This window comes from Mirounga angustirostris, unplaced genomic scaffold, assembly GCF_029215605.1.
Source record: "Mirounga angustirostris isolate CCGP_5_RB_7025 unplaced genomic scaffold, mMirAng1.0.hap1 SCAF_12, whole genome shotgun sequence".
NCBI lineage: Eukaryota > Metazoa > Chordata > Mammalia > Carnivora > Phocidae > Mirounga > Mirounga angustirostris.
Window position 1 is genome coordinate 67,635,333 of NW_026991720.1, and position 27,343 is coordinate 67,662,675.

General features: G+C 39.9%; 1 protein-coding gene across 3 annotated transcripts in view; it reads right to left on the reverse strand.

Annotated features, from left to right (window-relative positions):
- Positions 1 to 27,343, reverse strand: part of DYNC1I1 (dynein cytoplasmic 1 intermediate chain 1) — a 317,629-nt gene that overhangs the window by 44,988 nt on the left and 245,298 nt on the right. For all 3 annotated transcript variants that reach the window (XM_064575249.1, XM_045864670.2, XM_064575250.1), the window contains one exon: positions 24,747 to 24,891. In XM_064575249.1, coding sequence (XP_064431319.1) covers positions 24,747 to 24,891 — 145 coding nt within the window. The remainder of the gene's footprint in view (positions 1 to 24,746; positions 24,892 to 27,343) is intronic.

Below are 27,343 nucleotides of genomic sequence, written 5' to 3' on the forward strand. Positions count from 1 at the left end.
CCCAGGTGCCCCTCTACTTTGTAGTAGAATCTTAATTAACTTTATACTGCTATCAAGAAATTGAGAACACAAGCCACAGACTGAAAGAGGATATTTGCAAAAGGCATTTGATAAAGGACTGTTATCTAAAATATACAAAAAACTCTTAAAGCTCAATGATAAGAAAATAAATTACTTGATTAAAAAATGGGCCAAAGACTTTAACAGACACCTCAAAAAAGAAGATACATAGATGGCAAATAAGCATATGAAAAAATGTTCCATATCATGTCATCAGGGAAATACAAATTAAAACTTCAATGAGATACCTTTATACACCAATTAGGATGACCAAAATCCAGAACACTGGCAACACCAAATGCTGGTGAAGATATGGAGCAACGGGAACTCTCCTTCATTGCTGGCAGGAATGTCAACTATATGACATTCTGGAAAAGGCAAAACTACGAAGATGGTACAAAGATCAGTGGTTGCCAAAGGGTAGGGGTAGGGATGCATAGGCAGAGCACAGAGGATTTTTAGGGCAGTGACAATATTCTCTATGATAATATAAGGATGAATATATATCATTCTAAATTTGTCCAAACCCACAGAATGTACAACATTAAGAGGGGACCTTAATGTAAAGGATGAATTTTGCATGATTGTTAAAAAAATTGCCCTATTATACTCTTACATGTTTTGCAATGATAACGCACAGGTTGATATGTATATTCCTGTGTTCATATGGGTGTACAGCTGATTGGACAGAATGGGGAAAAGATCAATGGAGTAGAAAAAGGTGATACACGGAGAGTGCAGTTTTCAGAAATATCAATAAAGAATGAACAGAGGTGTCTTTGCAGGTCTGTAGGATGCAGCTGTGTTTCTGTCACTGGGGTGCTGGAATGAGGATTGAAATAAATTTGCAAAAAAATATAAAATTTCAGAGTTTCTCTTCTTGTTAATTAGAATATAACGGCTACTGGCTTAATTTCATTTATATGTGATGGGGCAATAAGATAATCGCCTACATTATATTTTAACCATTTGCTACTCTGACTGAAAGCAGTGGGAATACAGAATAGATGTGAAATATGGCCACCAATCTTAAGAAAGCTCATAGTTCAGTGGAAGAAGGAAACAATGAATAGATACAACATAAGACCTTTACATTATATTCGGGTGCTGAATTTCTTGGCGTTGATTGAAGTTATTGTAAGAATAGTTTCATGACTAGACCATGGTGCAGTATTAAACCAGATAAAATGGTTAAAGTTATTCAAGCATCTGAGTCCACTATTAAATGGCAAATAAAAATAGGTGGACAGTTCAAACTATTAAACCATTTTTTTTTCTAACACAATGATTTCCAACAGACTCAATTATAGTCAGTGTGAGGTGGAAAGAATATGAGACTAAAAGGATATGGGGATCACTCCTCTCATGACACTGGTTTTCTTTTCGGTAAAATTAGGGAATTAAACAAGGGATCTGCAGCGTTCTCCTCAAGTCTGATTTCTAAGACTTAAACCAGATTTTCTTGTTGCCCTTCTTTCTTAATTCCCCACACATGGACTTTGATTCTATAAAGAACATAAACACTGTTTATTTGAAAAGAAAATGTGGTATATTTATTTAGTCACTATTCCATGTGGCGCTGGCATCGTACCTAACTTCATGGAAAGCTCCTTCCACAGCTTCTAGAGCCTCGACACACACCTTCATGTCTAAATACTATTTCTGGATATGTAATTCTTCCTATCTTTCAGTCTTTTTCTATTTTCTCTCTAGATATATTCAAATTCATTAATCATTTCTATCCTTACTAGGTTTTGTTTTTTTGTTTTTGTTTTTTGGGCTTTTTTTTTTTTTTGCTTACTTGTTTGACCTTATTACTGGAAACACAAATTGGAAAGATTGTATTTAGAACTTTTGGGGCTGATGGTTAGATGCTTGTCCAAAAGGGTGGAAAACCATGAAATGCAGGTTGAGGTGTTTGAAATGATTAAGAAAGCAAGTAGAGCTGTGTCAGAGTTTCCATAGCTATGTTCCAAGGAATACTGTTCTCTCAGTATGCTTGGGTAAAAATGAGTCCCATGTCCAGATAAATTTGGGGATCTCTGCAAGCCACATATCCAGCCCATTTCTGAAGAATAAGTTAAAAAGGCCTCTCTGCTAAAGATACTTGTTCACTTTAACTCTTTCAGTATCTTTTTAAATCATGGAACTCCTCCCACCATTCAAAAAAATGCCTGTTCAGATTCCTCAAAATACAAACACTGTTATATGTTGTAGTAAAAGGAGATGGTACAATGAAAGGTTTTAGGAAGATTACCTAGGAGGATTATGTAGGAAGAGTAAACATGGAAAGACACCAACCTCAGAAAAATGGGTAATAATTTTGTCACAAACTTGGCAAAGAAAACATGGTCGTTCCCTGCTCTTAAGAAACTATTTTTCCAAACAGACAGACTTTTAAGAGATGGGGGAGGGCATTGTTAGAGAAGATCACGGCTGTTCTAATTCATTAGAGATCCAGATTAACACAAAATACTGTAAAAAAGAAGAAACAAGAGCACACACATGCACATACTCACAGATGCTTCACATTTAATTTTGATGGTTCGTGGATTGCTAAATTAAAGAAATGGTCTTAGTAGCAAAAGAATTAAAAACTTAGATGATTTACTGATCTTTGTAAAAGGAGGGTAATTGAGGGAGAGAAAAATCAAACCAATCAGGCATAAATTAAGTTCCATAGGTGGGTGGAAGCCAAGAGTCTCAAGCATAACCTTCCTGGATTGGTGACCCATTACCCCTCTTAACGCAGCTAGGTCTGGCAGAGTGTTAGAGGGGAAATCTGGTTTAAAAGTTAAGTTTTTAATCATTAAGGAAGGTCCTAAGTGAGGAGGAAACTGACAACTTATAAGAGACTTCTTACTTTTGACTTGGGCTTAGTTCAAGCCAATGAACCAGGGGACAGGAGAGAACACTATTTCACTCTACCGCCAATTCCACAACATTCCTCTCCAGTAACTTCCACAGAGCTGGTGAGATTCCAGTAGTAAACACTGAGGTCTGTTTCCCCAGAATTTATGGGAGGGACTGTTACTCTCCTTTGGAAGAGAAAATAAGAGTTTTCAAAGATTAATTATATTTATTTTTCCTCTACAAAACTTTTATTTATTCCTTACAAAGTACTAGAAGAATGAGGACATTCTCCCAATTTTTATTGTCCAAGTTGATAAAGTAGTAATTTGTCATAATGGTCCAATTCTACTCATTCCATATTGAGTGTAATACTGGCAAACTAACACATATCAGACACAGGACAAAGATGAACAAAATATCCTATTTTGAGAAAAAGTGTGTAAATATGTACTAAACAGTCAACCAAGTTAAAAGAAACACGTAGAAGTTGTATAAGTAACTGGCATTAGAATATACTAAGAAAAAATCCTTACATGTGCTTTCTTTAGACCTAGGACAAATGACAGTTTCTCCATCTTCTTGTCCTGCCATATTTAAATCTTCTTTGAGAAGTCAGGACGTAGTGGGGTGGGGACAGGAGTATCAAAACTAATGGGGCTCTGAGTAAGGATCAGAATTACTAGTGACACAAGTTTCTTGGAACTAACTAGGATGAGGAAGAGAGAATATATCTTAGGTTCAAAAACTTAAAAACAATTATAAGTGGATAAAAAGCAAAGTCCAATGTGAAGACACAATGAAAGAACAAGTAAACATAAAGCTAGCAGAAAGGTCAGATGAGACAATTCTGCAACAATCCATTCAAGATGGCATCCTGCGGCAGCATATTTACAAAAATACACTTAGAATTATATGCTATCACTGGTACAATGCAGTCATGTGGAAGTCTTCAGTCGAATGCAGTTTCTACTATTATTTTGATTATTACCGTTGTCGTCTTTATGATCATGATTGGGCTTCATCTGCATATTTAAGTGTAGTGGTGAATTAGGAGGGAAGTCTCATGAAGGGACGCAAAAGTAAACATTCTGGTCAATCAAGATGCTACTCCTGAGTGTGGTAGAACTGAAGAGTGTTCATTAATGGTCTAATCAAGTAATGTTAAGATAGGAGGGGCTATGGGATGTGCAGAGAGGCTCATGTGGAAGCCACGTATTGCTGGTAATCTGAGGAAGCAGTCATCCCATGTAGCACATGACGCTCACACTGTGGGTCAGAATCCTGAGGGGGCGGGGACATGTCCTTAGTGCCCAGTCTCATGCTGCATGACATTAAGCCACAGGTGATGAGACCCCACTTTACCATAAGCTATGATTCTTATCGTCTTCAGAAGCAAGTCTCTTCTCCAGCCATGGCATCACAGACTCTTTCATCATCTGGTCCCTTTTTGCCCCCAGAGGCACCCTTTTATTCTTCCCTTCTGGTCATCTGGCCCCCACTGCTCCAGCCCAACTAAGCCAGTTTAATATCCAAATAATGACAATATCAACTATAATTATATTTAATAGCAATAACTGCCTTGCTCCTTCTTTCACAGTGCTTACTGCTCTCTGCCTGGCACTGTTCTGAGAGCTTTATACACACAAACTCATTTAATCTTCACAGGTACCCTATGAGGTAGGTGGTATTGTAGCGGCCATGGTAGAGATGAATAAACAGCAGCAGAGACATGGAGAGTAATTTCCCTGAAGTCACACAACAAGGGTGTCAACTATCCCATGCTTCTGTTTTTGAACACTCCGTTCCTTTTACTGGAAGGCCCTTCCCCGTGTGTCCCTTTACCGAACGTAAGTCCTTCAAACCTCAGTTTGGATGTCGCCTACTTTGAGAAGCTTCTTTAGCACATTCCCTTCTCTACCCTCTCACCAACAGCTTCAGTTTGAGTTCGGATTTTTTTCTTATAAACTATGATTTAGAGAGAGTCAAGCCCCCTTTTTCTGGGGGAACTCATATCCCACAAAAGACAGACTTTGCCAGGGGTCTCTGTATGCAAGTGGGCTATGGTGCCCCAAAAGAGGATTGCCAGCCTGTTGAGGAACCTCTTCTCCCACTCCCTTGGATAAATATCCTCCAGAGTGGGAGAGATCGCTAAGGACGCATACTCTAGTTGCCCAGCTCTCCAGATCATTCTCACAAACTAATTGGAATCCTACTCATCTACTTCGTAAGAAAAATATTTAGGAGGCCACTCTGCTCCTGGATGGTTGCCTTAGATTTTTTTTTCACAAAATTACCGTTTCTTAAATATTTCCTAACAGGATTTTTAAAGCTTAACCTCAGTTTTCTAATTATTATATTTCTAAATTATGGCTATGAATTTTACTGCTCAAAACCACTGCTAACTAAATATTTGCTACAGTATGTCCTTAATGTACATCTTTTAAAAACCCAGGGATTATTCATTCATGTATTAATTCAATGTTTTATTAAGTGTCTACCAGGTGCCACGCACTCTGCCAGGTACTGGGGATACAGACAGAATAATATGAGCTTACTCTCAAGGAGCTCATGGTCTTACAGGGATGGGTTGGAAACTCCATATACACTAAATGTGATTCAGTGAGCAAGACAAAACTATTTTTATTATTGCATTGTGTGTAATATAGCCACATTTAACATTTATTACAATACATAATCATTTTTGGTGGATTCATTTTAAAGGTAAAACACCACTACTTTTCCTTAAAAATGAAATTTTTCCAAATTTTTTTATTCATAAAAAATTGAAATGATCATTTTTCCCTCGTAGCTAAGATGGAAAAAATATCAGGTAAGATTGTCATCTTACATTTAAACCCTGGCGGAGGATGTCAACATGAAATAGGTAATATTTATTGATTTCACAGTAGTTGCTTAGAAATTGAAGATTATCTTTCTAATTTGTGCTAAGTCATCACCCTTCAGTCACTTAGAAAATCTTGTTTTCAGATTCTCCGTTTTGTTCAAAGACGCTTTGTTGAAAGGACTGAGAGGTAGGTTAGCTGCTAGGATAGATTATACAGTGTCAAGATACATTTGAGGGAAGTCAGTGATTTCTATCAATCAAATATGTGTTGTGAATGGTTCTTAGATGACAGATCCCAGGGTGCTGCCCAGGAATCACATCCAATGTCAATATGTGGGTTAAGTCAGACCATCTACCTGACCAGTAGGGTCATAAAGGTCAACATAAAAGAACTGAATTTTAGGGCCCCAAAGTTTTAACAGAGAAAGCATTTGGAGGCTATGATCAATACAAGCAGAAGAAATTCTAGCCCTTTGAAGACTAAAGGAATAGACTGAGCTGGCAAATACATGAACAGTATCAAGAACCTAAATCCTTACGAAGCTGTACCTGGACCAAAATAAATATTAACCCAATGTTTAATTGGAATCCACTGAAACTTTCCAAACTGGATGCAATGATAAAAAGTCCAAAGACTCATAACTTGTCTAGCCACTAAGCTAAACTACAGTACAGGAAAAAAATTACCCAAAACCTCAGCAAACAGAAAAGCTGAGTGGAATAATGAATGTTTTAATCCAGCCAAGAGTTCATACTTCATTTCTAAGTATCAACTCCAGCATTTCTTGATGGATGGGAAGTTTAATGGGCTAAGATATAGTAAAAGGTAAGAGTTGGTACTCAATAGAATTTATTTAGGCAATGCATTTTTTTAAAATTATTTTTTAAAAGGATCATCAAAGATAGGCTTTTAAGTATGCAGCTTTTTACTGCTCTCTTAAAAACAGCCTCATTGATATATTGTAGAAGGATATTCCAAGGGACTGCTCAACATTATTGAAATAGCAAAGTCATGAAAGGAAATGAAAATGGCAAAATGCCCTTGGAACAAGCAAGAAGGAGGGCAGGGCAATTTTTGAAGGGGGAGATTTAGTGGTGATCATGGAGATAAAGAGATTGTAGGAGGTAAAACTGCAGTTTGGTAGGAAAAGGCAGAAGGTAAACAGGATGGGAAAGGGACAGCAAGGTCAAGGACAGGGTGTCTGTGCTTTGTTTTGTTTTTAAAAAGTTGGAAGGGCAAATGGGGCAGACAGAGAAGAGAGACAGATGATGGTTTATTGTGGGAATTCACATGAAAGATCTAGGAGAGGCCTCCATGAGGACAGGTAGAGAATTTATACTCTCTCTGTATCTTCCAGGTTCTATCTGCACACGCCCATGAGGGCACAATGATTGTTTGCTCTTACTTATTCATTTGGACTCTCCCATGTATCGCCTCAATGGTAACCAACCATAACAATACTATTTTCTACACGTGGTTATATTTTTACTCTTTATCCACTAAGACAAGGGTGATTCTTTACTTCCCTTGCATGGAGTTAAAACACAATATGTTGATAATTAAGGTGATGAACAAAGCTCCTCTTACTATCAAAAATGGTTGTGTTAGTATGCTTAAAAAAAAAGTACACTGTTAATTATTATAAATTAAGTTCCTGACCAAAAAAAAAAAAGAGCCTCTGTCACTAACATGCAGTTACTTATTCTCTCTTATTAATTATGATGATGAAACCAGAAAGAATCATGTTAAAATTTCAAGATTCTAGAACACTTGTTAGGTAGGTTAATTTTCCACCTATAGTCAATGTGGCTTGTTGGTGCTCATGAACCAAACCACTCTTTTGGGAACTGTTTAGAAGGCTAGACCTCCCAAAATATATGGTATTGTGTTCTTCCTTTAGCCTTTCTCAATTCAAAAATTCAAAATGTGCAATCTTCATGGGAAATTTAAGTAAAACCCTATAAAGTTAACAGTAATATTAATTTTTCAAATCACAAAGAGAATTGGCAATGCCTGTATTTTCTCCAAATATGCCTTTTCATTTAACTACAATATTTCTGAAATCCTATGTACAGAAATTCTGTGTTTTAGTCTTGCTCTTTAAAATCATAGCTTCTCTCTGCCTAAAAGTGTGTGAAGTGCTACCATCTCGTTGGCAGTCACATTACTTATGCAGAGTGAGTGGATATGGACTTTGCTAAAGTCTTCAAGATTACATTCATTTTGCTCAGTGTGCTAATTGCAGCGTAACATTCTCCCCTGGAATACAGATTTTCTTGCCTATTTTATCTTTGTGTTAGAAATGAGAATTCTTGGTCAGTAGAATGTACAAAATGCATGTCTGTTGCCAAATTTTCCCGTTGTTTGATTTGCCTTTAAGCTTGGGGGGGTGTATCTTTTTGAGCTATACTTATTTTTATGCACAAAGTATTATATTGCAGCTACTTTTAAAATTTGATTCCTGACTAGTTCAAAGTCTTATTTCTTAGCATCAACACTTTCTACCATTTGAAGGATTCTTCCTTACGGGATTTAATTTGTAATCTTCTATGTTCTGAACGTTTGTGTTCCCCCCAAAATCCATATGTTGAAATCCTAATCCCCAATGTGATGGTATTAGGTGAGGCCTTGGGGAGGGGCTTAGGTCACGAGGGTGGCACTTCATGAATGGGGTTAGTGCCCCTCTAAAAGAGACCTCACAGATCTCCCTAGCCCTTCTGCCATGTGAGGACACGCAAGAAGGTGCTGGCTATGAACCACGAAGAGGGACTTTACCAGAACATGCCTGTGCTGGCATCCTGATCTTGGGTTTCCCAGCCTCCAGAACTGAGTCAAATAAACTCCTGCTGTTTAGAAACCACTCAGTCAGTGCTATTTTGTTATAGCAGTCCAAAAGGGCCAAGACATAATCTTCGGTGTGAGGGTATCACTACCTCGATTATCAAGTAAGCCTCCCCCATAATCTTTTTCATCTTTGTTTAAATGATCAGATGACTCCAAGTTACACAATGAGTTTAAAATAAAGATTACCAAGGTCACCATCACTGTCAGAAGGGTCCAAAAAACAATTACCCATCTCATTTTTCTCTCTGTTCTCCAACTATCTGAAAATTCTCATTGTCAGCAAGAATGAAAAAAACCTAAAGCCTTGATATCCAGTATTTTCTTTCTTTTTTTTTAATTTCCAGTATTTTCAAAACAATATTTATATTTTCACTTTGCCTTTTTTATAAAGATAAAGGAGGTTACTTTCTGTCAGTCTTGTAAAATAGACTAGTAATTTTAGGAGATGTTGCTACCATTTCCTTTAAATTTTATGCATGTTTAGATTAAGAAGAGGAGAAAGACTCTAGCCAGTGTTGCCAAGAGCATCAAGTAGAACCATTGCTCCTATAGGACACCACCACAAAGGTTATGATTAATTTGGGGGATTCAAATATATTCCCAGTACAAACCCTTGGCCAGAACAAGTAGGGTATTAATTATATCACTGACTGAACCTGACTGGGGGGTAGGACAATGATTTCCCTTCTCCTGCCTGAATCCTGAACTAGCTCCCCAGTTCCCTAACACAACCCTGATGAAAAAGGAGAGACACCTCAAAATAAAGGAACTGCCCCACCAGCTCTGTAGGATGGGGAATTTGAGACCGAACTTCAAGTTGGTTTAGAGCATGGCTCTTCAAATTCTAGCAGCATGGGGATCACTTGGAGGGCTTATTAAAACACAGACTGGTGGTCCCACTTCCAGAGTTTTTGATGCAGAATGTCTGGGAATGACACAGAGAATTTGCATTTCTAATAAGTCCCAGGTAATGCTGCCCATGATGATCAAGGGGCCACACTTTGAGAAGCCTTGGTTTAGAACTGCAGAGGAGTGGTATATCCCCCACACCTGAGTTTGTCAACCTGCTAGACCTGCTACAGTAAGTTGGGGACAGGTCGTGGACAGCTTTTTTATTTATTTTATTTATTTCTTTATTTTAGAGAGAGAGAGAGAGCGTGTGGTGGGGAGGGGCAGAGGGTGAGGGAGAGAGAGAAACATAAGCAGGCTCCATGCTCAGGACAGAGCCCCATGAGATCACAACCCTGAAATCATGACCTGAGCCGAAGAAATCAAGAGTCAGACGCTTAACCCACTGAGGCCCTGTTGTAGACAGCTTTGAATGCCAGATTCAGGAGGACTTTAGAGAGTCCACAATGACCGCCTTACACAATTCCTGGTACTCTTGTTAAAACTTAGACATCACCTATGAAATGCATCTTTGATATTTAGCCCCAGCTGCTCTCAAATTGGTGCCGTTCAGATATCCTCTGGAGTCAGGGGTCCGTCCCATCTCTTGTATGACCTGCAATGCCCCTCCTCCCCCCACCACACCCCACCTCCCATTGCTGTCGGCAGCTGAGGGTGCCTCTGACTTCACCAGAGAATAGGGACCTTCTCTCATTCTCTGCTCACCCTTCCACTTCCATGTAGCTGAACCCATCCCATCTTTCTCCAGCCTTAGCAGTGTCCTGCCTCTACTCCCCTCCCCAATCCCACATAGCACCTGAGAGCATCTTTCCTAACTGTCAGACCACTCACCATCCATCTGTATTCTTCCCTGGCTCCTTCTCTTCAGGCCACAAACATGCTCAAGTCTCTCAGAAAGTATAATAACCAAATGCTTTGTGGGCTTGGCTTTCCCAACTAGCCCCTGCTCTGTCTCCCTCAGTGCCAGCCCTAGTCTCAGAGTGGTCTTCCCTCCTCACTCCACAACCAGCCTCAGTCTGCGCTGGGGCCAAAGCCACCCTCTTCTTGCTTGTCCATCGTGTATTCCTTCTCTTCCTGCAGCCCCCGTGGCTCCACGGTTGTACCCTATCCTCTTTGATTTACATCCTATTCTTAATTTTCTCTTGGGGTAAATGGCTGACTATAAATTGATCACTGTCACATCTAGATCTTTTTTTAAAAGTCAGCTCTACACCCAACATGGGGCTTGAACTCACAACCCCATGACTGAGTAGATTTTTAACCTCACTCTTATCCCTGAGCTCCACTACTTTCAATCACCTTTCAGGAATTTCCAGGTGCTTCAGCTGGAGCGTGCCCCAGACGGCTACTTGTCTACCCCCAACCTAAACCTGCTCTTCCTCTATTTCCTGTCTCTGTCACTGGCACCACCATTCTTCCCCTCAGATGCCCAAGGCAGAAATATCAGGATTGCCACTGATTCTGCGCTCAAATCAAGTCAGTTGGTCTCCACATCCGCTAGCTGGTTTCAGACTTGTGTTCTCTTCCACAAGCTTACCATCGCTTCTGCTACCAAAATTCTGGCTCTCACCTGGATGGTCAAACTAGCCTTCTAACTGGATGTCCTGTCCCTGGGCTTAGCATGCTGGTGTGGAAGAGAACACAGCTTTGGGGGTCACTAATTTGGGTTCAAATTACAGTTTCCCCAAGTTCTCACTGAGCCCACCCGGGCAAGTTACTTCAGCTCTCACATGCCTACTTCTTCTATAGAATGGGGTAATGCATCCACTCATGAGTTGACTGTGAGGACTTACAGGACCATTCACCGTATGTAACATATTTAGTGCAGTGCCCGGCACACAGTATGACCGCAATAAATGTTGGTTTCTACCCTCCTGCCAACCCCTATAAATTCATCTTCCATAGAAAACTCCCCAAAATTCCATTTTGATTAGTTCGGTCCTAAAATGACTTGCCATCATTTATAAAATAAAAATAAATCTGCATGATCAAGTATAAACCTATCTTTCCAGCTCATTGCATGCATTTCCTGAGTGGATCCCTGCCTTTCGGCCATTTCGATGAAAATGGCTTCTCCCTTGTTGATTCAGCTGCTGGAATGCAGCCCTGTCCTGTTTGCCAGGTAAATGACTCCAACAAAGTTTCTGCTTCAATGTGAAGCCTCCCTGACCTTGGTTTAGTGAAATCTGGTGTGCTAGTTTTAATCCTTTCCTCCTGTATGCCGTCCTCATTAGAAGTTGCAAGAATTACCATTCTGTTCAGAATTCCAGGCTCCTTTTTTTTTTTTAATTTTCCCTCCCCATTCTTGATAAATTCTTAGAGCATTTTCTAGGAATCTCTGTTAGTACTTATTTACTTTAACCAACCACTAGTGCTCTCCATGTTTCCCATTCCATGATGAACTCATTTGCCTCCATCTTCAGCCTTCTCCTGGAAAGTTCCCTCTGCTGCCTGTCTCAGGGGAACACTCCCTCTCCCATAAATTCACCACCTCCCCTGCTGTCTTCTCAAGTAGAAACTGTTCATTCCTGGCTATTCTGTTTCAGAAGAGTGAAATAAAGTATTTGCTCTCCAGGGTGTAGACATCCAGTAAAAAGCCCTGCTTCTTTTAAGCTCAGGCCATGACTCTGTATCATGCTTTCCCTCTTCTGATTGCTCTTCTTAATTCACCGAAGACTTAAGCACTGGGCTTATGATCTCCTTTTCCATCCCAGTCTTGCCTTTATTCTGGCCCACTTCAAAGCCCAGAGCCCACAAGCACCTTGACCTTTTATTTCCAGGACCTCCTCAGCTCCAGAGAACTTTATGTCCACTTGACTTCAGTGACAATATGACCAAATCCTGGAACTTTGTTTATTTGGTTGGTTGGTTGGTTTGGTTTGTTTTTATCACTTGGAATTATTTCAGTTGTGAATTACTAAATCCAAACATCTCACTTTCTAACAATAATCTCTTATTTTACTAGTTCTCTTACTCAATTCCTCCCAAAGAAATACCTGTTCTTTGATCTTATAGGGGCTTCCAACAACCCCTTGCTCCCTTTACTTTCTCCAGTCTGTTTTCACTTCCTTTCAGCCACAGCGTAAATCCTTAGCCTCTAACATCAAACACGCTCTCGTCCTTATTTCTGATCCCATGTTCTATTGTCCTGCCATCACATTCTGGGAAAGCTTTGGCCCTGGAGCCAACTATGTGTCCCCCTTATCCACGTCCATATCTGTGCTGTTAAGTTCTCTTGGAAGAAGTTGGCCCTGAAGATCGATGCCACTAGAACATTCTGGTCTTCAACCCAGCAGGATCCTCCACACCCCCAGAGTCCATCTTTGCTTCCCTAATCAGCTCTTCCTCTTCTTTCCCATGACCAACCACGACCTGCTCCCTCCGACACCTCTGCTTCCCACTCAGCAGACTACTTCATCTCCTGTTTCACTGAGAAAACAAGATCACATGAGACTTCCCTCTGCTTTCATTCACCAAACCTACACACTTGCACATATTTCTCCCCTTCTTTTCCTGTTCCTTTGTTACAACAGAAGATATGTCACTGCCCAAATTTAAACTTTACCCCCTGCCTGTGCTATGCATCTCATTCACTTGAACATCTTCAGGACCCTTTCTCTATCTTACACTTGCAGTGTTTCTACTCTGTCTTTGATGGCTATTCAACAATGGCAACATCCTCAAGAGTCTCTACCATCTTAAAAAAAAAAAAGAAAGAAAAAAGAAGAAAAACTCTACCTCCCATCTTGCTCTCCTCATAGTCAAACTTCTCGATTTTTCTTCAGTGCTTCCTTGCTTTCCACTCACTCCTTAACCCATTGTTATTTGTGTCCCATCCTCAACACACCAGTGGAAGGGTTCTTGCCATGGGCATGGTGAGGCTACTAAATACAATGGATGTATTTCAGTCTTGATGATAATTCCATGAAGTATTTGTTACTCTTGATCACTCCCTTCTCTTTTGTTTTTTGGGGTTTTTTAGTCTTATATTATAGAACACTTTTTTTTTAAAGATTTTTATTTATTTGAGCAAGAGAGAGAGTGAGCACAAGCAGGCAGAGGGGCAGAGGGAGAAGGAGAAGCAGGCTTCCCGCCAAGCAGGGAGCCTGAAGCGGGACTCCATCCCAGGACCCTGGGATCATGACCTGAGCCAAAGGCAGACGCTTAACTGATGGAGCCAATTTCAAACATATTCAGAAATAGAATAATATCAATATCCAGCTTCAATATTTATCAATACTTGCACAGTCTAATTCATCTATGTCCACACACTCTCCCTTCCCAACTATTTTGAAACAAATCTCTGACATCAGATGATTTCTTCTGTAAAATTTCAGTGTGCATCTCTAAAAGGTAAAACCACTTAAAATGATCAAAATATAATTATCATACCTAAAAATAATAATTCATAAATATCATCAAATAACTAGTCAGTTTTCCCATTTCCTAATAGCCTTCTAATTTTTTTTTTGAAGGGTTGCTTGCCTGGATCAGGAGCTATATAGGATTCATATCTTAAGATTGGTTGAGATGTCTCAAGTACTATTTTGTTCTATTTTGTTTTGATATGGGTTTCCACCTCCATTTCTTTTTTTTTTCTTTGAAAAAAATGGGGGTTTGGGTGTAGAAATGAGATCAGCTGTCCTGTAGATTTCTCCACAGCCTTGATTTGGCTGATTCCATCCCTGTAGTATTTAATATTTTGCATCTTTATCTCCTATTGCCACTAAATTCAGAGATCTGGTGGAGTAATAGGATTTGAATTTGATTTGGGGGACAAGCCTACTTCAAAAGTGGCATTATAGGCAAGATGGTGGAGGAGTAGGAGACTTGGATTTCATCTGGTCTCAGGAATTCAGCTGGATAGGGATCAAACCATCCTGAACACCTACGAACTCAACAGGAGATCGAAGAAAAGAATAGCAACTCTCTGAATAGAAAAGCAACCACTTTCTGGAAGGTAGGATGTGCGGAGAAGTGAATCCGAGGCGATATTCGGGAGGATAGACGGCGGGGGAGGGGGCCTCCATCAACCACTACCAGCAAGCGATAGAGTCGCGAAGCACAAAATCGGAACTTTTGGAAGTCGGCTCTGCTGGGGACGTTGCTCCAGTGGCTAAGCGGGGGTGGAACCCTTGTGGGGACAGTGTGGTCTCAGGACCCTCGGGGTCACAGAAAGACCGGGGGTGCCTGAATGCGGCAGAGCTCCCATGTATCGGAGCAGGGAAGCCAGCTGCAGAGACGGAGCCGAGGAGTGGGCTCTCAGCTTGGGGTTGCCATAAACTGTGATCTCCGGCATAGTCAGGCCACTGCTCCTCCAGCAGGGACCCAACAAGCGGCAGATCCGAGGAGACTCCCCTTCCTCCCCTGGGAGGAGCGGCGCGGGAGCGCACCACAGGGATCTGCTGGGTTTGGAGACTCCACACGGGTTCCTGCGCCAGAGACAAAAATGCTGGGTCACAGTCTGGGTGAGCACGGAGTGCGGCCAGAGACCGGGGAGATGGGAGTGACTGACTGCTTTTCTCTGGGGGCGCACTGAGGAGCGGGGCCCCAAGTTCTCGGCTCCTCCAGGGCAGAGATTGGGAGGCCGCCATTTCACTCTCGGCCACCAAAGCTGTACTGAAAGCTTGCAGGGAACAAAAGCTCCCGACAGCAAACCCGAGCAGATTACTTAGTCTGGACCGGCAAGGGCGGGGCAATTCTGCCTCCGGCAAAGACATTTGGGAACCACGGCAACAGGCCCCTCCCCGAGAAGATCAGCAAGAACAGCCAGCCAAGACCAAGTTTACCGATCAATGAGAACGGCAGAACTCCAGAGCTAGGGGAATACTGCACATAGAATCCATGACTTTTTTACCATGATTCCTTAGTCTTTCAAAGTTAATTTTTTTTTAACTGTCTTTTTTTTTTTGAATTTTTCTTTTTCCCTTTTTCAACCAACATCTTATCAATCCCTTTTTTTAAAAAAAAACATTTTTATTTTTAATTTTTAGAGTCATATTTTATCCCTTCATAGTAGTTACCCTTATTTTTGAAATATATATATAAGTTGTTCTCTCTTTAAAATGTTGAGATACAGTTTCTTCTAACAGATCAAAATATACCCTAAATCTCTAGTGTCTGGCTTTGTTCTAGTCTCCTGCTTGATCACATTCTCTCCCTTTTTTTTTTAAAATCCTCTTCTTTCTATTTTCAAACAACTTTTTATCAATTCCTTTTATAAAATTTTTTATAATTTTCATCTTTACAGTCATATTCCATCCCTTCATCATATCAACCCTTATTTTTGTACATATATAAGTTTTTCTTTCTTTAAAATTTTGGGAGGCACTTTCTTCTAACAGACCAAAATACGCCCAAAATCTAGTGTGTGGCACTGATCTATGCACCAGCCTGATCATATTTGATCATATTCTGTTTTTTTTGTTTTGTTTTGTTCTGTTTTTGTTTTGATCTTTTTCTTTTTTTTCTTTCTTTCCCTTTCTTTTCCCCCAGCTTCAGGTCTTTTCTGACTTGTTTAGAGTATATTTTCTGGGGACGTTGTTACCCTGTTAGCATTTTGTTCTCTCATTCATTTATTCTCCTCTGGACAAAATGACAAGATGGAAAAAATCACCTCAACAAAAAGAACAAGAAGTAGTACCGACTGCCAGGGACCTACTCAATACGGACATTAGTACGAGTCAGATCTAGAGCTCAGAATCATGACTTTAAAGATACTAGCTGGGCTTGAAAAAAAGCATGGAAGCTATTAGAAGAACCCTTTCTGGAGAAATAAAAGAACTAAAATCTAACCACGTCAAAATCAAAAAGGCTATTAATGAGGTGCAATAAAAAACGGGGGCACTAACTGCTAGGATAAATGAGGCAGAAGAGAGAATCAGTGATATAGAAGACCAAATGATGGAAAATAAAGAAGCTGAGAAAAAGAGAGATAAACAACTACTGGATCACGATGGCAGGATTCGAGAGATAAGTGATATTATAAGACGAAACAACATTAGAATAATTGGGATCCCAGAAGAAGAAGAAAGAGAGAGAGGGGCAGAAGGTATATTGGAGCAATTTATAGCAGAGAACTTCCCTAATTTGGGGAAGGAAACAGGCATCAAAATGCAGGAGGCACAGAGAAACCCTCCCAAAATCAATAAAAAGAGGTCAACACCCCGACATCTAATAGTAAAACTTATGAGTCTCAGAAACAAAGAGAAAATCCTGAAAGCAGCTCGGGAGAAGAGATATGTAACCTACAATGGAAGAAACATTAGATTGGCAACAGACCTATCCACAGAGATCTGGCAGGCCAGAAAGGACTGGCCTGATATATTCAGAGCACTAAATGAGAAAAATATGCAGCCAAGAATACTATATCCAGCTAGGCTGTCAATGAAAATAGGAGAGGTAAAAGGCTTCCAGGACAAACAAAAACTAAAGGAATCTGCAAACAGGAAACCAGCCCTACAAGAAATATTGAAAAGGGTCCTCTAAGCAAAGACAGAGCCTAAAAGTAACATAGACCAGAAAGGAACACAGACAATATACAGTAACAGTCACCTTACAGGCAATACAATGGCACTAAATTCATATCTTTCAATAGTTACCCTGAATGTAAATCGGCTAAATGCCCCAATCAAAAGACACAGGCTATCAGATTGGATTAAAAAACAAGACCTATCGATATGCTGTCTGCAAGAGACTCATTTTAGACCCAAAGACACCCCCAGATTGAAAGTGAGGGGGTGGAAAACGATTTACCAGGCTAATGGACACCAAAAGAAAGCTGGGGTGGCAATCCTTCTATCAGACAAATTAGATTTTAAACCAAAGACTGTAATAAGAGATGAGGAAGGACACTATATCCTACTTAAAGGGTCCATCCAACAAGAAGATCTAACAATTGTAAATATCTATGCCCCTAACATGGGAGCAGCCAATTATATAAGGCAATGAATAACAAAAGCAAAGAAACACATTGACAACAATACAATAATAGTGGGAGACTTCAACACCCCCTCACTGAAATGGACAGATCATCTAAGCAAAAGATCAACAAGGAAATAAAGACTTTAAATGACACACTGGACCAAATGGACTTCACAGACATATTCAGAACATTCCATCCCAAAGCAACAGAATACACATTCTTCTCTAGTGCCCATGGAACATTCTCCAGAATAGATCACATCCTAGGTCACAAATCAGGTCTCAACCAGGACCAAAAGATTGGGATCATTCCCTGCATATTTTTAGACCACAATGCTTTGAAACTAGAACTCAATCACAAGAGGAAAGTTAGAAAGAACTCAAATACATGGAGGCTAAAGATCATCCTATTAAAGAATGAATGAGTCAACCAGGAAATTAAAGAAGAATTTAAAAAATTCATGGAAACCAATGAAAATGAAAACACAACTGTTCAAAAATCTTTGGGATGCAGCAAAGGCAGTCCTAAGAGGAAAGTATATAGCAATACAAGCCTTTCTCAAGAAACAAGAAAGGTCTCAAGTACACACCCTAACCCTACACCTAAAGGAGCTGGAGAGAGAACAGCAAATAAAGCCTAAACCCAGCAGGAGAAGAGAAAATAAAGATCAGAGCAGAAATCAATGAAATAGAAACCAAAAGAACAGTAGAACAGATCAACGAAACTAGGAGCTGGTTCTTTGAAAGAATTAACAAGATTGATAAACCCCTGGCCAGACTTATCAAAAAGAAAAGAGAAATGACCCAAATCAACAAAATCATGAATGAAAGAGGAGAGATCACAACCAACACCAAAGAAATACAAACAATTATAAGAACATATTATGAGCAACTCTATGCCAGCAAATTAGATAACCTGGAAGAAATGGATGCATTCCTAGAGATGTATCAACTACCAAAACTGAACCAGGAAGAAATAGAAAACCTGAATAGACCTATAACCACTAAGGAAATTGAAGCAGTCATCAAAAATCTCCCCACAAACAAAAGCCCAGGGCCAGATGGCTTCCCAGGGGAATTCTACCAAACATTGAAAGAAGAATTAATACCTATTCTTCTGAAACTGTTCCAAAAAATAGAAATGGAAGGAAAACTTCCAAACTCATTTTATGAGGCCACCATTACCTTGATCCCCAAACCAGACAAAGACCCCATCAAAAAGGAGGATTATAGACCAATATCCTTGATGAACATGGATGCAAAAATTCTCACCAGGATCCAACAGTACATTAAAAGGATTATTCACCACGACCAAGTGGGATTTATCCTGGGCTGCAAGGTTGGTTCAACATCCGCAAATCAATCAATGTGATACAATACATGAACAAACGAAAGAACAAGAACCATATGATCCTCTCAATAGATGCAGAAAAAGCATTTGACAAGGTACAGCATCCTTTCTTGATCAAAACTCTTCAGAGTATAGGGATAGAGGGTACATACCTCAATATCATAAAAGCTATCTATGAAAAACCTATAGCGGATATCATTCTCAATGGGGAAAAACTGAGAGCTTTCCCCCTAAGGTCAGGAATGTGGCAGGGATGTCCACTATCACCACTGCTATTCAACATAGTATTAGGAGTCCTAGCCACAGCAATCAGACAACAAAAAGAAATAAAAGGCATCCAAATCGGTAAAGAAGAACTCAAACTCTCACTCTTTGCAGATGATATGATACTCTATGTGGAAAACCCAAAAGACTTCACCCCAAAACTGTCAGAACTCATACAGGAATTCAGTAAAGTGGCAGGATATAAAATCAATGCACAGAAGTCAGTGGCATTCCTATACACCACCACCAAGACAGAAGAAAGAGAAATTAAGGAGTCGATCCCATTTACAACTGCACCCAAAACCATAAGATACCTAGGAATAAATCTAACCAAAGAGGCAAAGGATCTGTATTCAGAAAACTATAAAACACTCATGAAAGAAATTGAGGAAGACACAAAGAAATGGAAAAACTTCCATGCTCATGGATTGGAAGAACAAATATTGTGAAGATGTCAATGCTACCTAGAGCAATCTACACATTCAATGCAATCCCCATCAAAATACCATCCACTTTTTTCAAAGAAATGGAGCAAATAATCCTAAAATTTGTATGGAACCAGAAAAGACCCTGAATAGCCAGAGGAATGTTGACAAAGAAAAGCAAAGCTGGCGGCATCACAATTCCGGACTTCACGCTCTATTACAAAGTTGTCATCATCAAGACAGTATGGTACTGGCACAAAAACAGACACATCGATCAATAGAACAGAATAGAGAGCCCAGAAATGGACCCTCAACTCTATGGTCAACTAATCTTTGACAAAGCAGGAAAGAATGTCCAATGGAAAAAAGACAGTCTCTTCAACAAATGGTATTGGGAAAATTGGATAGCCACATGCAGAAGAATGAAACTGGACCATTTCCTTACACCACACACAAAAATAGACTCCAAATCGTTGAAAGACCTCAATGTGAGACAGGAGTCCATCAAAATCCTAAAGGAGAACACAGGCAGCAACCTCTTCGACCTCAGCTGCAGCAACTTCTTCCTAGAAACATCGCCAAAGGCAAGGGAAGCAAGGCAAAAATGAACAATTGGGACTTCATCGAGATAAAAAGCTTTTGCACAGCAAAGGAAACAGTCAACAAAACCAAAAGACAACCGACAGAATGGGAGAAGATATTTGCAAATGATGTATCAGATAAAGGGCTAGTATCCAAAATCTATAAAGAACTTATCAAACTCAACACCCAAAGAACAAATAATCCAATCAAGAAATGGGCAGAAGACATCAACAGACATTTTTCCAAACAAGACATCCAAATGGCCAACAGACACATGAAAAAGTGCTCAACATCGCTCGGCATCAGGGAAATCCAAATCAAAACCTCAATGAGATACCACCTCACACCAGTCAGAATGCCTAAAATTAACAAGTCAGGAAATGACAGATGTTGGCGGGGATGTGGAAAAAGGGGAACCCTCTTACATTGTTGGTGGGAATGCAAGCTGGTGCAACCACTCTGGAAAACAGTATGGAGGTTCCTCAAAAAGTTGAAAATAGAGCTACCCTATGACCCAGCAATTGCACTACTGGGTATTTACCCCAAAAATACAAATGTAGGGATCCAAAGGGGTACGTGCACCCCGATGTTTAGAGCAGCAATGTCCACAATAGCCAAACTGTGGAAAGAGCCACAATGTCCATCGACAGATGAATGGATAAAGAAGGTGTGGTATATATATACAATGGAATATTATGCAGCCATCAAAAGGAATGAGATCTTGCCATTTGCAATGACGTGGATAGAACTGAAGGGTATTATCCTGAGTGAAAAAAGTCAATCAGAGAAAGACATGTATCATATGACTTCACTGATATGAGGAATTCTTAATCTCAGGAAACAAACTGAGGGTTGCTGGAGTGGGGGAGGGTGGGTTGGGAGGGATGAGGGGCCTAGGTGATAGACATTGGGGAGGGTATGTGCTATGGTGAGTGCTGTGAATTGTGCAAGACTGCTGAATCACAGATCTATACCTGTGAAACAAATAATGCAATATGTGGTAAGAAAAAACAAAAGAAGAAGATAGCAGAAGGGGAAGAATGAAGGGGGGGGAATCGGAGGGGGAGACAAACCATGAGAGACGATGGACTCTGAAAAACAAACTGAGGGTTCTAGAGGGGAGGGGGGTGGGAGGATGGGTTAGCCTGGTGATGGGTATTAAAGAGGGCACGTTCTGCATGGAGCACTGGGTGTTGTGCACAAACAATGAATCATGGAACACTACATCAAAAACTAATGATGTAGGGGCGCCTGGGTGGCTCAGTCATTAAGCGTCTGCCTTTGGCTCAGGTCATGATCCCAGGGTCCTGGGATCAAGCCCCGCATCAGGCTCCCTGCTCGGCGGGAAGCCTGCTTCTCCCTCTCCCACTCCCCCTGCTTGTGTTCCCTCTCTCGCTGTGTCTCTCTGTCAAATAAATAAATAAAATTAAAAAAAAAAAAACTAATGATGTAATGTATGGTGATTAACATAACAATAAAAAATTTTTTAAAGTGGCATTGTATACTTCCATAACTATGATTGTTTCTATTTTTACAATGTTATCAGCAATAATCACTAATATTCAAATCCTGTCTTCCTATATTAGCTGGAATATTTCTATAAAGAAAAACATCTCCTCATCAATTATTTAGTAGCTCTGAAGTACAAGTCATAGAAAAGACAGAATAAATGTTTGATTCTTTCAGAATAATTGACTGATTCTTCCTTTTACTTATTAGTTTCCAAAATATTGAGTTGGCTTTCTTCGTGTCCCCCAAAGATGACTAATGAGTTTTTTTTTTCCTTTTTTCAGTATTATTATGAACTCATGAATCTATTACCCTCGTTGATATTCTTTGGCCTCCAGAAGCTTATTCAATTTGGCTTCTAAGACCTTTGACAAGAAATACGTAGTGTTTGGTAGCTTCCTTGCTTTCTTTTATGATGAAATATTCCAGGCTCATTTTACCCATTTCCTGCTCCAGGAATCAGGAATCTAGACTCTAGAATCAGTAATTTCTTCCAGGATCTCTGGTTTCTTTTAGTGAAAGTGGTATTTAGAGAGCACAAACTGGACACCAGGAGTGTCACTTTTACTGGATTGGTCATTGTTTCTAGACCTTTTTGTTGAATATGTATTTTTTAGGTTTAAAGGTAATATACACCACAAATTCTTAACTAATACATCCAACTTAAATTCAGGATTACTGCTGAGGTTTTACTCAATTCAAGCACTTGTATCTCCTTTCAACCCAGTTGGTAGCACTCCTCAATGACACGAACGCAGTCATTTATCTCATGATACAAACACAATGGTATCAGAGTAACAGTGACAAAACAACCATCAGCAACGTGTACTAAAAGTAGTTTAAAATTTTTTTGTAGTTCTTTTTATCCTTAAAATATATCCCTTTTGGAATGTATAGATAAAACATAGGATTTTAAAGTCAGAATCATTCCATACCGTAATGTTTTGCCTCCAATTTGAACTACACTAAGGTTGATTTGTTTCATGTTACTTCACATTTTTAAGATTTATATATTTATTTACTTTAGAGGTGGGGGCAGGGGCAGAGGGAGAGGGAGAGGGAGAGAATCTCAAGCAGACACCCTGCTGAGTGTGGAGCTGGACGCGGGGCTCCATCCCACAACCCTGAGGTCATGACCTGTGCTGAAACCAAGAGTTGGACGCTCAACTGACTGAGCCACCCAGGCGCCCCACTTCACATTTCTTAGGCAACACTTTTAAAATTTTATTTTGTTTTGTAATTATGTAAAATATTTATATGGTTCCCAAACCAAAGGTACGAAGTGTCTTTTAAAAAGTATGGCTATTCTCTTTGTTTCTTTCAGCCTCCTGCCTCCCTGTAAGGAATAATTTTGTGTATGTGTGTCTATCTTTCCAACTTTTAAAAATATATAAATATTAAACAATGACAACATACTACTTACACTTTTCTCCACCTTGCTTTTCTCATTTAAAACTATATCCTAGACATCACTCCATAATAGTATGAAGAAATCTCCTGCATTTCTTTCTACACTTGAATCGTACTCTCTCATGTGGACTTAAGTTACTTTGGATTTGTCCACAGCCCTAATGATGGGCTCTTGGGTCCTTTCCAGTCTTTTGCTATTCAAGGTAGCCTTTCAATGAATCCCCCTCTGCAGATGTCTTTTTTCTTATTTTTGCAAGATACCTTTGGCATAGATTCCTAGAAGCAGGAATTGCTCTGACAATGAGCAAATATGCATGATGGATCATTTTTATATACTGCCAAATTCCTCTCTCCAGTGTTGTACCATCTTGCACTGGCAAAAGCAATGTCTGAGAATGGCTGGTTCTTTTGGTCTCAGCACAGACTATGTTGCTTTTGGATTTTTGTATGACAGTTGAAAAGAAGTTTCTCACCTTGGTTTTAATTTGGATTTCTCTTATATGTAAGGTTGTTTTCATGAAGTTGAGACCAATTCTGTCCTCTTCCCACAGTCCCTCTCTCAAAAATTATAATCCCCACCTCCCCATTTCTTGGGTTGGTACTCTTCTAATCTCCTTTTCTAGTTTCATTTCTCCTGTTTATTTCCTAAATATTCCTCTTTTTCTGGATCTACTCTTAACGTTTCTTTTAAAATCCACTGCTTGAAATGTAATAATGATTGCTATTCCTTTTTTTTTTTTTTTTAGATTTATTTATTTGAGACAGACGGAGAGAGAGTGTGTGCATGAATGGGGGGGAGGGGCAGAGGAGAGGGAGAAGCAGGCTTCCCACCAAGCACGGAGCCCGATGCGGGACTCGATCCCAGGATCCTGGGATCATGACCTGAGCCGAAGGCAGACACTTAACAACTGAGCCCCCAGACGCCCCAGTGATTGCTATTCTGACTGGTACTGGGTATTTACCTGCAGCCCAGAAGTCTCCCTCCACTTCTGTCTCACATCTCAAACTGTCTGATGGAGATCATGCATTGTGCGTCCTGGCCCCTTAAATTTAACCTGCACAGTGCTCTTTGCCGACTTGCCGTCCCTCTGGTGAGCTCCAGGCGCTGAATGCACGGACTTATTAGCTCCGTCTCCAGTTGCTTCAGCCATAACTTGCCTTTTTTCCTGACGACTCCCAGTCTCACCATCCTTGTATCAAATCAATTTGTGTTTCTTTTACCTCATAAACGGTTCTCGAATCCATCTATCTCTCTCCATCCCAAACTACTGGCTTACACCACTGTCACTTATTCCCTGGACTATTGCACCTTTCTTCCAGTGGCCTTTCCTTTTTTTGGCTCTCAAGCATGGTCAGAATTGCCTTTGAAGACACAATTAATGTAGTGCCATTTGCCAGCTTAAAAACCACCAAAGGCTCCAAAAACATCCCCAAAACCCAAACCACCAAGCCCCAAGTCATGTTTCCATAAGTACACGTGTATGTAAGTCAGTGCTACGGGGCTCTGCAGAGTCAACACTGAAGTGGGGAGAGGGTGGGGAGGTGGTGGGCGGGGTCAGTGGTAGTAAAGAAGGACTTCCATTTTATTAGTATTTGAATTGCTGGAATTTTTAAAATTTAGAATGTTTTCAGTATCACTTATCTATTTTAAAATAAATAGAATGGACTGAGAATGAGGCCGACTGGGCTCATCAACAGGCTGTGAACAGTAAAATTGTCCTCTTTGCCTATGTATTTATTACCAGAGAACTTAAATCAAGACCTTCGTACCTTTGTGGTCCACAGTTTGACGGTCCAGTCAAATGACGACGTGACAAACAGGTGTGAAAAGTCGATTGGGCCCACGGCCATGTGGCAGTTAATTCCAGTCACTGGGCCCTGGTGACCTTCGAAGACCTCCCCGATACCGGCTTTGCTGCATGAAGACCACACAGGAGCAGAATTTCAGTGACCTTTGCAAAGCAGAGATTGCTTTTAAAAAAAAACCAAACTTGTCTCTGCATGATTACTTCTCCATAATTTAGAAGAACCACCATAAACCACCAAAGATGAAACCCCTTTCACAGTTATCTTAAGAGAAATAAAATGCTAGATTATTTTGATGATTAAAAAATAATATGGAGCAATATAATCTTTTTAACCTTCACAATTTAATATCAGATTTTGTCATTTAATCCTTTTTCAAGAGTTCCTCAAATCCTATCATTGTTGATGTAGCACATCAATGGAAAACACACACACTTCAATCTCAGAAGCTTTCATATTTTACTCAATAAGGCTATTCTCTCCTTATGATGACTTGCAGCATACCTTCCATTTTAACTCCTTCTGGGAGGCCCACTGGCTACAGAACTCCACACATCCTTGTGTACCTACATTTACCTTTCCAAGGAAATTTTGTAAATGAAGTCGACATATCTCAAAAGGTAATACCCTTGCGACTTGTGAAAACCCTTGCCACCACAGTATGATACGCATAACTTAAATGTGATATTTAGAAAATAATGTTTTCAGTGAAAGAAGAGAAGTTTTCAAGTCTAGCGAATGTAACTTCCATAAGGGCTGGTGCCTTGGTTTCTCGACACCAAGTGGTTGGCCTATAGTAAGTGCTCAACAAATATTTGTTGAAAGAAACCACAAGGGAAAAGAGACAAACTTAGGCCTTTTTTCCTCCCCCAAAAGAAGCACGTCTGAGAAACAGTGATACACACTGTGAAGGTTCTCCAAGGACATATGCCGCTCATGTAAGTAGGCTGGGATTATTTCCAGGCCCCTGTTACACAATAGTCCGCACACAACCATACCCAGTTAAAAAATACACCCCAAATGCTGTATTTTAAAAATGACGTTTATGAGGCTATGAATGAGACAAATACTTTGGGACTGTGGAATCTAAATATTATGTCACTGAGAGTAAAGTGAATTAAGTTATTAAAACATCTGGGCTTCTGGAGCACCAATAAATGTCAATGTGCTGAGCAAAATTTGAAATCATGAGAAAATGCTGCAGCGTGTGCTCCGTGTAACAGGCACTCAAAAAATTTTGCCCAGTGAAACTGCAAAAAGCAGTTCCGCACATGATCATTTGAACTCTTCTAAAGAACACGAGGAACTGATCTATGAAGTGGCCCCTGGTGAGACTCCACTTGCTCTTAACAGCATCCTGAAGGGGTTTATAGGGTGCAAAATGAGGACCTTATTTAATTTATGGAAGTGGATTTTCACCTTCTGTATGTTAGGTGAAAAACAGAAAATCCCCCTCTCCCCTCCCAACCCCTTATGCCTGTAAGACCCATTTGAAATTACTATGAAGCCAAATTCCTGCTATTTTACAACTTTATTAAGATCTGTATTTTATATTTCAGATGGATGGGCCAATGTAAGAAGCAAAATCAAGCGCATTGTAAAAAGATTTGTGGTTTTCACCTTAGGTACCCTTCTTTTGAACCACACCGCAAATTCTGATTGTGCTTGAAAAGGACAAGAGCCACAGAACAAAAATGTTCACCGTGTAAAACATTATTCACATTAGAGAAACTGAAAAAGAAAAAAAATCTGAAAGTTATCAGTGAACATGTTCTGTGGCTTTCACAGATAATTAAGGTCCTGGATTAGGTCGATGGAACCTAGATGCCTTGTTGGTTCTAATAAATGTGTAGATAACGCTGTGACCCTGTATCTGGTCCCCTGCATTCTCCGCGCCTCTCTCATGCCACTTATGACCTTCTACCCATGTTGCAGATATACGTACATTTACCTTGCCCATCATCATCACTTTCTTGAAGGCGGAAACCAGGTTTATACAATGTCTGCATGCCTGGCAGCATCTAGCGGTGCACTTTGCTCCAAGTAGGTGTGCATCCAAATGTTTGTATGAATGAACAACTTTTTCAGGTCTTTTTATGCTTTCATAAAACTTTAATGCATGGTTTTAGCCAGTTTTATGGCATAGAACTATGAGGCATCTCTTCCTACTCATCTTTAAATCATGCAAGTAGGGGGAAATACTGCTTGTTTTTATGTGTAGAACAGTAGGAACATCACAGCTCATATTATGTGAGTGGAAGAATCCCATAGTTGGGCTATGGATGCTTATTACTTCTACAAATCACAAAAACACAGGAGTATAAACTTGAAACAATTTCTGATTTCTCATTAAATGTAAACAGCCTGGGATGAGTACAAGAGATGAAAAATCTATTGAATTAGAACTCCTAAGGTGAAAGAAATTTAAGTACCAAAGTGAACAGTGAACCTTTCAAAAGATGGTGAAGCTGCTCATTAAGTCTTACATGCAATTTTACAATAATTCTAATTACTGGATTCTACTTTATCCTGATGGTTTTCCAGGGGCATTCACCAATCTC